Source organism: Hemicordylus capensis, chromosome 3 (assembly GCF_027244095.1).
Source record: "Hemicordylus capensis ecotype Gifberg chromosome 3, rHemCap1.1.pri, whole genome shotgun sequence".
In the NCBI taxonomy this organism is placed as follows: Eukaryota; Metazoa; Chordata; class Lepidosauria; order Squamata; family Cordylidae; genus Hemicordylus; species Hemicordylus capensis.
The window spans coordinates 323636158-323652182 of NC_069659.1; the positions used below are offsets into that span (position 1 = coordinate 323636158).

Here is a 16025-nt window from a genome sequence, read left to right on the forward strand (position 1 = left end):
CTAGACAGACCAATGGTCTGACTCAGTATATGGCAGTTTCCTATGTTCCTATTGTTCCTATGGGCATGCCCTCTCTCCTGCTGTTACTCCCCTGTAACTGGTATTCAGAGGCATCCTGCCTCTGAGACTGGAGGTGGCCTATAGCCTTCAGACTAGTAGCCTCTCCTTTCCCTCTTCTTTCTTCTCTTCCCCTGCAACACAAGCTGGGAATGTCCCTGCCACTGCTGCCTGGGCTTGAAGAAACAGTATCTCATACATGGCCTGAGAATGGTGCACACTCACCTGCAGATGGAAGGATGTCATATTGTCCTTCACCTTGGACTGGCCCTGCCCAGCATGGTCCCAAATCAGATTCATACCCCACCTCTGGGCTGCTATTTAACCTGAGGAGGAAAGCTCCCATTGGCAACACATGCTGTGTAGCTACATATGTAAAATAGCATGTCAGAGGAGAGCGGTTCACTTTGCCACTGCCCCAGTCGCGATCCATATTGGGGGCCTGCCCTTGCAGCACAGGTGCCCTTGAACAATTGGACACATTTTGCTTTATTGTTTATTTTATAAGGATGTCCGGAACAGTTTTTATCTCTCCCTTTTTAGTAAATTATTCCGGCCGTACAGATTTCTTTTATCTGCAACATTTATTGTCTGATCATAATGACTTTATTTCCTTAACTGTGGCTAAATCTTGTTTTATAGCCTGCAAAATACATCAAGAGAGGCTTACCTTGATGTAGTTCCTCCTTGTTTGCTAAACTGTATGATGATTGTTATCTGGTCAATGACTGTAATAAAGGAATCTTTATCTATTGGGGATTCTGGGAGCTGCTGTTTTCCCAGGTCAAATCACAGCAACCAGGGGCCCCAATCTGGATTGGGGCTGTGTCAGGCAAAAGGATCAGCTCTCCCAGTACATACAATTTTCTGGGGGTGGGATTTTTTCATTGCCCAGGGCCATCCACACACCCTTGCTCTCCAAACAGCTGATGTAATTGCATCACAGTATAGATAGCACTAGACTGGATGCCTTTACAAACTGAGCCAAAAAAATGAGCCAAATCTTCATAGGGCACCGTAATTGCTCCCCATCTCTGCTTGGCATAGATGAAACTAATGAATGTGGACATAGGTTAATGTATACAGTGTGTGGTGGGAGGGAGTTGGGGGAGACCATTAGTAAAGCATGGGGCACATGATGAAGGGGTAGGAAAGTTGTAACAAGGGGGAGATTGGGCTGTTTGTTGGTTAAAATGGAATACTTGTAACAAAAGGAGGGAAGGTTAAGAATTTCTTTTATGTGTCCAGTATATCATTTAAGTGTGACATATAGTGGAAGGAGGAATTGAATACATGATGTTATTTAATGCATGGAACATCCTGCCTTAGAGGTTAGATTTGCTAATCTCTGAGATGTCAATTATTTGCTGCTATGATCTAGTTTTGGATTTCAGGTCTTCAGAATTTATCAGCACTTTTCTGTACATAAAGTCATATAGAACACAAAAAACATTCATGTCTGCAAAATATTTTGCCTCTTTTCTTCTGTTTTGGCTTCTGTGGTTTTAATTACATCCTCCAGATTCTATAGATACTGAGAAGGAAACGTCAAAGCACAGCCTTTTGTAACTGTTGCTGCGAAGTAACAGCCTTCAGCGCAAAGGTAATGCCATCTACTGGTTAAGCACAAGATGTGCCTTTTCAGCAAGTAATACCAAAACCTTGTAGCCCCACCATGTGGCAGCCTGTTGCTAATATGAGGACTCTCAAAGTCAGGCAGATCACAGAAGATTAGAGACTGAAGGGACTGTTGTATTCTCTCCAGTATCTTTTATGTTTTGTTGTTTAGAGGTTTGTCCCAGTGGAGATCCTATAGAGAGTTTGGGGGATGGAGTCAGAAAGGAAAAGGGAGGGAAAGGAGAAGGAGAAAATAGAGTTGTTTCTGAATAAACTCTTAGTGAAATCTATATAAGATTGCTTTGTACTTGTGAGGGAAGCAGCTATAAAACAATGACCTTGGAGGTGGTCTGGTCCAAAAGCTCCCACACAGTGCAGAAATCTGCCACAGTAAATGCAGTACCAGCCACAGTAATGTAGCTTCATTTGCTCCCAGCTTTCATTAAATGCAGAACAAACTTACCTAACAATGTGTCATTACCTCAAGAATATTTAGCTATTTAAAAACTACAAATATTCTGTAAGTTTGCAATCACACTGCTCAACTGCAGAAACTGATAGTTACAGAAAATGTAGGGAAGAGTCATAACAATGGAAGAAGCTTTGCTTGGAAGAAATGCAGCTGGTTGCAGTGGACAGCACTGAACAGGAAGGGCCAATGGTCTCAACAGAAGGATGCTTTTATGGAGAGGGATCATAATTCAGGTGCTGAACATGTGCTTGGCCTGGAAGAAGTGACACATTGCTGGTCATCAACTTGGGACTGCACCGCTGGAGGTAAGTAATAAGAACATAAGAAAAGCCCTGCTGGATCAGGCCCAAGGCCCATCAAGTCCAGCATCCTGTTTCACACAGTGGCCCACCAGATGCCGCTGGAAGCCACAGGCAGGAGTTGAGGGCATGCCCTCTCTCCTGCTGTTACTCCCCTGCAATGGGGACTCAGAGGCATCCTGCCTTTGAGGCTGGAGATGGCCTATAGCCCTCCGACTAGTAGCCGTTGATAGACCTCTCCTCCATGAAGTTATCCAAACCCTTCTTCAAGCCATCCAGGTTGTTGGCTGTCACCACATCTTGTGGCAAAGAATTCCACAAGTGGATTATGCGTTGTGTGAAAAAGTACTTCCTTTTGTTGGTCCTAGATTTCCTGGCAATCAATTTCATGGGATGACCCCTGGTTCTAGTGTTATGTGAGAGGGAGAAGAATTTCTCTCTATCCACTTTCTCCACACCATGCATGATTTTATAGACCTCTATCATGTCTCCCCGCAGTTGTCTTTTTTCTAAACTAAAAAGCCCCAGGTGTTGTAGCCTTGCCTCATAAGAAAGGTGCTCTAGGCCCCTGATCATCTTGGTTGCCCTCTTCTGCACCTTTTCCAGTTCTACAATGTCATTTTTTAGATGTGGTGGCCAGAATTGTACACAGCACTCCAAGTGTGGTCGCACCATAGTATAAGGGCATTATAATATGAACAGTTTTATTTTCAATCCCCTTCCTAACGATCCCTAGCATGGAATTGGCCTTTTTCACAGCTGCCGCACATTGAGTCAACACTTTCAATGAGCTGTCCACCACAACCCCAAGATCCCTCTCTTGGTCAGTCACCGACAGCTCAGATCCCATCAGCGTATACATGAAGTTGGGGTTTTTCGTCCCAGTGTGCATCACCTTACACTTGCCAACACTGAACCGCATTTGCAACTTGGTCGCCCACTCCCCCTTTCCCCCCACATTGTTCTCCCAGTTAAAATCTCACACACATATGTCAAGCTGCTACAGTGGGGCAAGCCTGCTACTTGCTCCATTGGGGAAAGCATATCGGTATCTATATAGTCCTATATTGTTTCTGCCATGGTAAAATAGTGGTTTCAGGACATGGTATTAATTAAAAAGGTACAGGGAGAAATGTTTAAATCCTCGTCACTGCCATGGTTCTGATCCAATTTCTCATACTCCCCCAGTTGCTGCAATCATCATTGCTGTCGTCGTCGTCATCATCATCATCATTTTAATGTGGGAAATCCTGATCACAGATCTTCCAATCACATCGTGTGGCCTTAAAAATCTTAAATATGAGAATCTGAAGTTGGAGTCTCTCAGTCTGCTGCAAAGTGGCCCCAGGTTAAAAGGTTGTTGTTGTTGTTGTTGTTACATTTATATCCTGCTCTTCCTCCAAGGAGCTCAGAGCGGTGTGTTATGGTTGTGTTATGTAGTCTATGACCTTTGGATGTCGCAGGCTTTTAATTAGAATTAACTTTAATAATTTTAAAACTTGTTTTAATATCTATTTTCTTTTATTATTTTTATTGTTATGTAGTTTAATTTGTAACTTTTAAATATTTTAAATTTTGCACACTGTCTAGAAATGTACATATCAGGCGGTATAGAAATATGATATAAATAAATAAATATATAAAAGCTGCTGCAAATTGTATTATCCTTAATTAAGCAAACCATCATGCAACTTGGAAAGCTGATTTGCGAGTGTGTGATAGCGTGAGATTTTCTGAACGAAATGGCTAATCTTTAGCTCATTTCTATTTTCCAAACAAAGTAATCTAAATAAAGACAATATTTAATGCCTCTGTTTGTCAGTGTGGTCTTTCATGAAGAGAGAACAGAGGCCTAGATTTCCCCTAGACTTTAGACTATAAGAGAACATAATTCCTACATATTTTTCTGACAGCACTGGGCTAAATGGACCAATGGTCTGATATGTTCCTATATGTAATTCAGCCCCATGATAATATTTAGACTTTGGTTTTAAAAAGCAAGTTTCTACCCCTTAAGGCTACTATAATAAGAGCAAAAATATGACAGCAATCTGTGGTGACATCCTGGAAACATGAGGAGGTTTGTGTGATTGCCAGTTCCCCTTGAGGAAGTGCAGTTCCTCTCATGATAAGTTGGCAATCCTAAATGGCATAGGGTTATATCCAAAGTTTTCACCCTGTGAATGGAAGTAACTCATGGAAGGTCCTGCCAGTCAAATAATGAAAAGATACTATGCAAAAACCACATTTTTTGCAGTAAGTTTTAAAGTATCAGAAGAACAAAATGACACAAAACCAATTTTGAAGAGTATTTTGGACAGCTGGGAAGAGATCTACCAGATATTTTGCTTCATAACTCCGAAATTCAAACCAAACAACCCATCTTAAGAAAATATTATCAGGTCCCTAGTTAAGACGATTGAACACACCTCTGAAAATTGTACCTGAAAATGGGATTTTCAATAAATTTAAACTAATCTTAGCTCTTGCCAAGTATAGTCTCAATATTTTGCTCTAGTAGGATCTAATTTGAGGTCTTTGATTGTTGTTGTTGTTATTTACATTTTATATCCCATTCTTCCTCCAAGGAGCCCAGAGCAGTATACTACATACTTCAGTTTCTCCTCACAACAACCCTGTGAAGTAGGTTAGGCTGAGAGAGAAGTGACTGGCCCAAAGTCACCTAGCTAGTATCATGGCTGAATGGGGATTTGAACTCGGGTCTTCCCCGGTCCTAGTCCAGCACTCCAAGCACTACACCACGCTGGTGTGGTGTAGATGATGATGATGATGATGATGATGATGATGATGATGATGATGATGATGATGTTGAACAGGGTATTTTATCTTCATGATGACATGACTGTGAGTGTGTTTTAATGAGGTACCTAGGAACATAGGCAGCTGCCTTATAACAATCAAACCACTGGTCCATCTAGCTCAGTATTGTCTACACAGACTGGCAGTGGCTTCTCCAAGATGCAGGCAGGAACCTCTCTCAGCCCTAACTTGGAGATGACAGGGAGGAAACTTGGAACCTTCTTCATACAAGCATGCAGGTGCTCTTCCCAAAGCGGCCCCAGCCCCTAAGGGGAATATCTTACAGTGCTCCAATGTGGTTACTCTTTCACCAACAAGAATAGAGTTTTGTCAGGCTTCTGTCCTCTAAATAAGTGTCCAATTTCTGTGATTGCATTTAAACAAAATGAATATGTAGTTAACATTATGTAATAGGCAAATTATTATGGAGCTTTGAAGAGAGAATTGTTCATGAAATATGTTTAATGAAATATCACTAAGACAACTCAGTTGTTCAGAGTTATAGAACTTAAATATTCATTCTTGTGTGTGTGTATGTGTATGTGTGTGTGTATTTTCATGTTGTGGTTGAATACATGGAACACAGAGATACTTGACTAAGGTTGGTTCTGTCACCAACCATCCAGTGCAATTTTAATTCAAAGTTACATAAATTCTAAAAACTGCTTTGGTTATTATTAGACAAATTACAGACAAAAAGTATATGTATCATTATCATTATCATTATTATTAACATCTAATCTGCATTCTGTGCTTTTAATAAAATAGACATCTTCGTTCAATTGCGAGGCTCTTTCACGAAGGCTTCTTCCCTGCATAACAGAAATAATAATTAATAAACTCTAATTTTGAAGCCTACAATCCCTCATGCACTCCCACAGCATGAAAGATAACAACCACTTACCCTCTGTTAAGAGAAGACAAAGTAAACCATTAAGGCACAACCCACAAGCCAGCCAATCAAGAGAAGGGCAGGTACAACCAAACGGGAATATGGGATTGGCTCTGAAGAAAGATAATAAAGGCTTCATTTACATGAGTAATGAGACATAATTTCTGAAGTCTAACATATTTTAAAGAGGAATGTGTACGTTACTGACATACTAATAAACATAAATGAATGCAGGAAGATGGAACAGATGTAATCCTCTGTTCCAGTCTGTCATCCCAATGAGTTATGAGTGCAAACAGCATTTCACAGTAATGAAATGATATTTTTTTTACATTTCTGAGTTCAAATTCATTCAGATTTGCATTTTAAGAACATAAGAACAGGCATGCTTGATTAGGCTCAAGGCCCATTTAGTCCAGCATCCTGTTTTCCATAGTGGTCCACCAGATGGACCACTGACCACTCTTAAAAGCCCCGACATAAGATGAACCTAACATTTATCTATGAAAGGTAGACTACAACACTCATGGCTGAAGGAGCAGGGAGTGGCCCATGGGGCACAGGTCCCCAATTAATTGCTCAGATCCCCAAATATCATCAGCACCTCCCTCCTCCATGACCTTTTCCAGAAGGAAAGTGCAACAGTGGAGGCACCTGTACAGAGCAGGTAAAAGAGCTCCTAGTCTCACCTAGCTCTTTGCTGCTTCAACCTTCATAGGTTCCACATTAAAATATTAGGGGCAATTATTCTTGGAGGGTACATGTGAGTTTAATTATCAAGGGGGGGTTATGGGCCCACTCTCAGATCTTGTAAGTATCCAGCAAGGTTCCTATGAAGTAGTGAGCTTCTGCCCTTTAACATAAGAACATACAAACAAGCCCTGCTGGATCAGGCACAAGGCCCATCTAGTCCAGCACCTTGTTTCACACAGTGGCTCACTAGATGCCTCTGGGGAGCCCACAGGCAAGACATATGTCCAATCCCTCTCTCTTGCTGTTGCTCCCCTGCAACTGGTATAGATAGGCATCGTGCCTCTGAGGCTGGAGATGGCCCACAGTCATCAGGCTAGTAGTCCTTGATAGACGTGTCCACCATTAATCTGTCTAAGCCCCTTTTAAAGCCATCCAAGCTGATGGCCATCACCACATCCCATGGCAAAGAATTCCATAGATTAATTATGCGTGGTGTGAATACAGCTTTCTGAATCTTAAGCTCTCAGTGGATGTATCTCACAGAGAGATGCAAATTACGATGTATGACTGTGTGCAGAGAGAAAAGAGGACCCATGATTGCATTCACACATGGGTCCTTGCCATATACAGGCCCTCCTTGCACACACAGACATAAATGCCTAACACCGTCTTGTTTGGATTTTGCCATAGACATTGTCTCAGCTGTTTGTGTGGGACATGCTTGTCTATGTTTGAATGTGTCTATGTACTGGCTTTGGGGTGGAGTGGCAGTTTGTTTGTCTGCTCCTCACTTGCTGTCCTGAATTCAAATTGAGAGGTTCTCCCTCTCGCGGCATAAGATACTGTTATTCTGTTTACTGTTTTCTTAGCCTATGCTTTAGTTATTGATAAATATTTCTCAGTTTCTCAGTTAAGGTTGGTTTATAGAGCATAAGTAATTTCTCAAAAATTATGTTGCACATGCATGCATTTGTTTTGGGGTGAATGACTTTACTACCTGCGCTCATTTTGAAATGAACACATGCTACCTACCAGCAGGCCTGTCAACCAAACCCGCCTAAGTCCAGTTCCTGTGCCACATTACCAAGATTCTCCCAAGTTCTTCCACCCAACTTAAAATCATGGTTATAGAACACAGGCAGAAGTGGAAAGAATCTCGACAACATGGCCCAGGATCTGGACTTGGACGTGTTCAAATGACACACCTGCTGGGAGCATACACTCACCAGGAACCTCAGGTTCCCAGCTTAACAACGTTTGGAAGGTCTTAGGAAGCCACCCAGTGGCTGGAATCAGCAGAGGATGGTGCAGGGATAGACCCAACATCAATGGTACTTCAGAGTACAACTCTTTACTGTCTTCTGTATAAACAAATGGTTGTCATTCACTCCTATGAGAAGAAGCAAGGTGCTACTATTGCAGACACTGGAACAATAAGAGCAAATCCTGGGCTTCTCTTGGTGATGTGGGTATCTCATAGAGCAGGGGTTCCCAAGCTGTGACTCCTGATGTCGCTGAACTACAACTCCCATCATCCTCAGCCACAATTTATTGTGGCTAAAGATGATGAGAATTGTAGTTCCACAACATCTGGAGTACCACAGCTTGGGAACCCCTCTTGTAGAGAGGATGCAATATGTCTCCAAGCACAGGGTTTTGCGAAGTACAAACCTTATTCTCATTCTCTCTCTCTCTCTCTCTCTCTCTCTCTCTCTCACACACACACACACACACACACACACACAATCCATCCATCCATCCATCATGACATCCATTAGAACTAGCAATATATATTTTGGCAAATTATATGAAGACAACTTAGCAGAGCCCTTGAAAGCTATGAACAAGAACTTTAAAATATGTTATCTTTGTGAATAAAATATCTCATATTCAGGTGGACTTCAGGCAGACCCCACCATTACTGCAGTTAGGCTGGATCAGTTTCAGTCTGAGACTCCTGAGGATGTGGACAAGCTGGAATGGTACAGCCTACCACTTGTACTCTTGACCCTTGGCCGACATGGCTTATATTCCCAGGCGGGGGGGGGTTGTTGTAGAAGGCTTGGTAGATATTATACATGCTTCTCTGAGGGAGGGCAGGATGCCTTCTTGTCTTAAGAAGGCAATCATTAGACCTCTTCTGAAGAAGCCTGCATTGGAGTTAAGCAACTATAGCCTGTCTCTAAACTTCCATGGTTGGGCAAAGTAAGTGAGAGGGTGGTGGCTGGTTCTGGATGTGGTCACACTTCCCCAGATAGAACAGGCATGCACTCTCGGGGTTCTTCTGGATCCAAACCTCTCCCTGGTGTCCCAGGCAGGTTAAGGCATTGGCCAGAGGTGCTTTCTATCACCTACGGCTGATATGCCAACTGTGTCCATTTCTTGAGATAAACAACCTCAGAACAGTGGTACGTATGCTGGCAATCTCCTGACTTGACTACTGCAATGCACTCTATATGAGGCTGCCATTGTACATAGTCCAGAAACTGCTGTTGGTATAGAATGTGGCAGCCAGGTTGGTCTCTGGGTCATCACGGAGAGACCATATTAGTCCTATACTAAAAGAGTTACACTGGCTCCCATTGAGTTTCTGGGCAAAATATAAGGTGCTGGCTATATGCTATTAAACCCTAAATAGCTTAGGCCCTGGATATTTAAGAGAACATTTACTTCACCATGAGCCCCATGGCCCATTGAGATCATCTGGAGAGGTTCATCTACAATTGCCACCGGCTTCCTCTTGTGGCTGCACCTTCTCTGTTGCTACCCCGAGACTCTGGAATGCACTCTCTGATGAAATAAGAGCCTCTCCATCTCTAACAACATTTTACAAGTCTCTAAAGACTTAATTTTTCACCCAAGCTTTTTAACTGTACTGTGGTTTTAAATTGTTTTTAAGGTTTTCATTTTTAATCTGTTTTATGTTATTGTAAATCACCCAGAGATGGAAATTTGGGGCTGTCTACAAATTTCAAAAATCAATACATACATACATACATACATACATAAATACACACATAGAAGGGTAGGCTTGTAAAAGATGCTACTCAACGGAGCTCCAGTTTAGTTGAATTATGTTAATGAAAACAGAAGGGTCAGAGAGACTGCTATGCCCACCATATGTCATCAGGCAACGAGCAGCTGGCTGAGAGAGATATTGTTTCAGGGGAATCATTAAAAGCATGCAGATCATCAGCTGGCACACCAGAAGGGTAGACATGAGTGCTGCTTGCTAGAATACATATCCCAAGAAGCCACACCCATGGAACTTTATACGAGATCAGCTTATTTGTTTATTTATTCCAGAAATTAGATTCTGCCTTTCTCCCTAACTGATAACCAAAGTACTTAGAAAAGGATTAATATTTCCCATATCAAAGCCCACCATTAAAACTAATGTCATAAAGCAACCAGTTTAAGCAGATCCATAATTGTTGTGCCTTCTTTCTGAACACAAATAATAGTGGAAAAACTTCGATGAAAAACTCTATTGAAAACTCTATTTTAAAAAAGAGCTCTTTAAAGACAAAGCTACCACGGAAAAGCTCCTTCTTCATGCTGAAAGAGTTTTGACAGGGCAAGCAGACAATATCATCATCAATTTTATTACAGCCATTGGCCAGCAAGAATAGAGGTAGCAAATATGTCCAATACAATGATCAATAATCAATGCTAAAACACAATAAAACAAAATACAATGCAAACAGACAATATTTACAGCTGGGCTCTACCCCAGTCTCAGAAGAGGGCTTTATTGGCTAAATGCTGAAGGCAAATGGGAATATTCAGAACACAAATGGGAACATTCCCAAGGACTCCAAGGAAAGTAGCTCATCTTAGAACTTGAATGGTCAAGTTCTAAAAGTTGTCTTCTGGCATTAGAAGAAATAAAGAATCTTCTGCTCCCACATGATCCTGCTTGACCCTTGAGGCCTCCAGGAAAAGTGCAGATACACATCATATCATCGTCTGAGTAGATCTGGTAGCTATCTAGGACAGAGTCACCTCCACTGCTCTGTTGAAACTCTGGAACTCCCTCTCCCTGGAGGTTCATCCCTGCTATCCTTCAAGATGGTGGTGTTGGAAGCGGTCCTCATTTAACACACCTCACTCTTGTGTGTCTCCCTGTCCCACTCCCTATCCCAAGCAATGACTCAAGGTCCCACTGTACAGCAGCAAAGTTCTCTCCCTGGCTTCTCCAAAATAGGGCTGAGAGAGATTCCTGCCTGCAACCTTGGAGAAGTCGCTGCCAGTCTGTGTAGACAGTACTGAGCTAGATAGACCAATGGTCTGACTCAGTATATGGCAGCTTCCTATGTTCCTATGTTCCTAAACCAGAAAAAATGCGGTTTTTTGGAGGATCCATGAGTGGAAACACACACACACAGCTTGTTACACAAACACTCTGCGGAACCTACTCCAGCATGCAATAATGTGAGGGGAAAACTACCTCCTTAATGTGTTTCTAAGTTCTAGTTAAGGGCACTAAGCCTGACTAGGATATTCTCCCCAGCCATTAAATTAATTAATCAAGAGGTTCAAAACCTCTTATCCCAGGTTAAAGACCACAAAAGTCCAAATATGGCCAAAGAAAACTGGTGTGACAACTGCAGCACAAAGAGCCTAATAAGAGGTTCTGGAATCTTCTTATGGGAGTAGGAACTATAAGCAAGTTGGTGGGCACCCACCGACCTTTATAGGAAAAACAAGACAAAACTTGCCACTGAATAGAATCCATCTAATCAAAGATCCTAGGAAAGAAAGAAAGAGGCAAAAATATCTCTGTCACCCATTCTTCAGACATGGCCAACTCAATAGATCTATTTTTACAGCACAAAGGATTTCTACAAATTCCTTTGTTCAACCAGCCTCAGTTTGTGGCATAAGAACAGAAGCCCAAAACATGGCACTGAGAACAGTCACTACAACCACAGTCTCTCTGACGGCAGTAACCCAGAGAAAATATGGCCTGAAGAATTGTCTCTCTGAGACTCCATGGCAGCACCGGTCTCTGTTCCCCAATCTATCTTCACGCCAAGATCCAGGATCTCTTCACAGAGAGGAACTTTTCCAGAGAGCAGGCTTTGCCATGGGATTAAGTGGGGTGAGGTACTGTGGGTTATGAGGCATATCGGATATTTCTAATTTGCAAAAAAAAAAAAAAAAAAAAGATGCAGAAAGTGGATTTTTTAAACCCCGGACATAAATCAGGCTAGGCTCCAATGCACAATGAAAAACCCAAATCGCGTGTGGAGTGCACCCTTAACTCAGACTAACTGCTCATGCGCCAGTGCCAACTACTCTCAGCTGGTGCTGACACAGGAACAGGCTAGCAGTCATCACTGCGAGGACAGGGCTGGAATGGGGGCACTGAGAGGGCAGTGGAATGTATGTGGGGAGGGCGCCCAGTTTTGAGCAGAATGGGTACTTAAGGGTGGGAGTATTCACTGCTGCCAAGTGCGGCAGGGCGCATGGGTGCCCCACGGGTGGGGTGCACTGGGAATATGCCCTGTTGTCCTGTGGGCCAGTCCGAGCCTGTGGGGGGGATCCCCACAATGCACCATGGACTTGCGTGGTGCATTGTCAGATTTCCGGGAGGCGGGAAGATGCGTCCTGGCCCCCAAACCTCCATGCTGCCTGGGGCAGCAGCCACTTGTCTGGGCGTACAATCCGCACATCCAGCAACACTGCCAGATCATCTGCAAGGAAGGCAAGCTGCTGCAGCCTTCCCCACCGCCCGCCCTCAAGCTCGCTCATGGGATTATGAGAAAGGGCTCAACCTGTTCCAGTCAGACACAGAGGCGAGTCTCACGATCAGTGAGACTCACTTTTAGGGGGCTTGCGGGGAGAACAGGCTTAGCCCGCTCTCCCTGCAGACAATCACCCGCGGAGCCCTAGGCAGCTGGATCAGCCGCCCACATGACTGCCAGCTCCGTGACTGAGCCGGCAGGGGCTACGGGGATCGGGAGCCGCACAGCCCCCGGAAGTTCCAGGATGCCCCACACGAGCATGTGGGGCATCCTGGAGAGACCCCCAGGGTCGGGAGGCTTGTCTCAGCCTCCCAGTGGGAGTCTCCTTGTGTGGGGCGTGAAGCCACGCCACAGCAATACACGATCACAAAGCCAGGGTTAGCGGAGCACTCGCTCCACTAACCTCAGCTAAGGGGAGCTGGAATTAGGAGGGTTTCCTGCCGGGAGCCGCACAGCTCCCGTGGCAGTAGACGATCAGCAAAAAGCAGGCTAGGCTCCCTTAGCCTGCTTTTTGCTGATCGTGAGAATCTCCTCACAATCTTTCCCCACTTTTCAAATTCACTCTTTTGCCTTCTGCTTCATGCCAGCCTAACCTCCATCACTGATTTGTAGTGAGCCCCGCCACTCTTCTCTTTCCCCCTCCCACCCTGGTATTTCCCCTCTCCCGCTCACTCAGATCCACCACTCTCGGGTTTCCCCTTGCTCCACTGTCAAGATTCCCCAGCCTTCTCAACACACAGAATAGCTGCTTCCTAATAGTCTAGGAGTTCTTTCCCCCAAACTCAGTAATTTAAAATGTACAATTGCTCTGCCTGGTTTATTAACTGAATGATCAGTGGAAATTCCTTGTTTATTCATCTGATTGCTAATTCCCTTTTGCTTTGTGTGAATATTTATGAATAAACTGTATTATTGTTTGATGGATGCCTGTGACATCACTGATTCCAACACATATTGGCCCTTTGGTGCAAAGATCCCTTTGTGTCTGTCAGTAAGCATGCTTTGTAACACAGGCGTTTCATGCTTGGTGATTTGCCACTCCTGATTAGTTTGCTCTTTGGTTGTGTGACCCTGAGGGACATATTCCTGGAAGCCACAGAGCACTTTAGGAGAAAGGGGAGAGTAGCAAAAATCACTGCCCCACCCCTTGCACCTGTGCTCTGTTGCTCAACAAGCCTTCAGCTTGGAACCGCCTTTGCTGCAAGGGCACAGCTCCTGCTTCACCTTCCAAACTCTGTACTGGATGTCATCCAGTTTCTCTCTCTGGGAATCTGATGCAGGTACAGTCGCTTTGCTTGTTTATAGACATCTGCTTGCCTCTACTAGGCTCAACTTGTAAAATCCCAAATAACATAATTACCAGACACCTAAGGTGCCCAAAGCTCTGTGATCCAAAGCAAAGACCTATCACTACTCAGGGGAGTGGGATAAGCGTAACAATAAGATAGTCATTGATACATATAAAATGCCAACTGATGATGATGATTTTTACATTTATATCCCGCTCTTCCTCCAAGGAGCCCAGAGCAGTGTACTACATACTTGAGTTTCTCTTTCACAACAACCCTGTGATGTAGGTTAGGCTGAGAGAGAAGTGACTGGCCCAGAGTCACCCAGCTAGTTTCATGGCTGAATGGGGATTTGAACTCAGGTCTCCCCGGTCCTAGTCCAGCACTCTAACCACTACACCACGCTGGCTGCTGACCAATAAGTGAGAAATCTACTCATAACTATATGAACAATAATGAATGAATGAATGAATGAAACACAATGAGGCAAGTCTCATGATCAGTGAGACTCTCTGGGTTTGTGGGGAGAACAGGCTTAGCCCGCTCTCCCCACAGACGCTCACTAATGCAGCCCCGGGTGGCCGGATCGGCCACCTACATGACTGCCTGCTCCGTCACAGAGCCGGCGGGGGCTGTGGGGATTGGGGGCTGTGCAGCCCCTGGAAGTTCCAGGATGCCCCACACGAATGCACGGGGCATGCTGGAGAGACCCCCAAGCCCAGGAGGCTGCTTGCAGCCTCCAGCCAGGGGTCTCCTCATGTAAAAGAGGAGAGCACTGCAGCAATACACGATTTTAAAAAGTGGGGTTAGCGGAGCACTCGGTCCGCTAACCTCATTTAAGGGGAGTGGTATTTGAGCAGGCTACCCGCTTGGGGGAAACCGGGCTCACCTGCAAGCCTGGTGGCTCCCACGATCCTTGGCAAGCGGGCTAAACTCCCTCAGCCCACTTTCCACTGATCATGAGAATACCTTCAATATGTAAACAGTTTTGACATCCCTTCTCACATTGACCTGAAATGTATAAACTTTGTATACAGTGGCTGACATCATGCGCAATCTACCATCTCTGTAATGGTCCACCCTGGGGCTGCTGGTGCCTTCAAAGGCTGAATTTGAAGGCAGTGACATTGTTTTGAAGCAGCAATTGCAAATGCTGCATTTCTGGAAGCTACTCCTTTCGCAATCATGGGAAAACCTCGGGAAATGCAGTTGCCAAAATTGCTGCTTCAAAGCAGTGTTGGGGCTGTCTCTGCACTCCTCAGCAGCCCTGGGGCAGAACATTATGGAGACAATAGGCTGTGCATCGTGGCAGTCACTGACTGCACTTCAAAACCTTTAATATCCACTGCAATTTTGTTATGTTTAAATGGTGGAACAATTTAAAGGTACATGGATTAAGTTCATCTGCAGCATAAGAAACTTTAGCATCTTGCTTGCTTCCCCAACTTAAGGGAGCTGGCTTTCTCACCTCTGCAAACAATGCTGCTAAAGATGACAAACCCATCAAACTTAATCAGGAGCAAGAGAAAGTACTTTTAATAATCTAGAGAACATATTAATAATAATCCAGAGGATTATTCTAAGTAAAAAGTATACCTCCAAAGCTGGATTTCCAAACTGACTTGTGGAAAGAAAACTGACAAACCCATCAAACTTAATCAGGAGGAAGAGAAAGTACTTTTGATAATCTAGAGAACATAATAATAATCCAGAGGAAAACATAGATGGGATTATTGTGCAGGGAAAATAAAAGACCTAAGACACAAAATGCAAAGCAGAAAAGTAGCAGCACAGCACACCCAGGCTAAGCTCTTACACATGAATTTATGAACACATGAATAATAGATCTAACATGTTTGGCTTTTCATCATACCTGGTACTGCCATTCCTCTCTGGTGCGTCCAAACAGAACTGATTTAGTGTTTGACTCTGCAGCTGCATCTCTGAGCTTTCCGATGCTTTAAATAGAGCAATATTTGGAATGCATTGCATCTGCTTCCCTCAGTAGTGCCAGTTCTATGCAATCCAACAGTCAGAAAAGTCAGAAATTTGGGGTCTTATGCTTTTTATTGCACTCTGACTATTACTTCTATGGAGCAATACACTATGTCAGAAAACTCAGATTATGTTTCACCA

General features: G+C 43.8%; 1 protein-coding gene across 1 annotated transcript; it reads right to left on the reverse strand.

Annotated features, from left to right (window-relative positions):
• Positions 1 to 5862: 5862 nt before the first annotated feature.
• Positions 5863 to 15804, reverse strand: STRIT1 (small transmembrane regulator of ion transport 1). Its single transcript, XM_053312928.1, has 3 exons — positions 15763 to 15804; positions 6170 to 6270; positions 5863 to 6077 (listed from the first exon to the last, which is right to left on the reverse strand). The coding sequence occupies exons 1-2, from the start codon at positions 15773 to 15775 to the stop codon at positions 6176 to 6178; spliced, it is 108 nt and encodes a 35-aa protein (XP_053168903.1). The 5' UTR covers positions 15776 to 15804; the 3' UTR covers positions 5863 to 6077; positions 6170 to 6175.
• Positions 15805 to 16025: the final 221 nt, after the last annotated feature.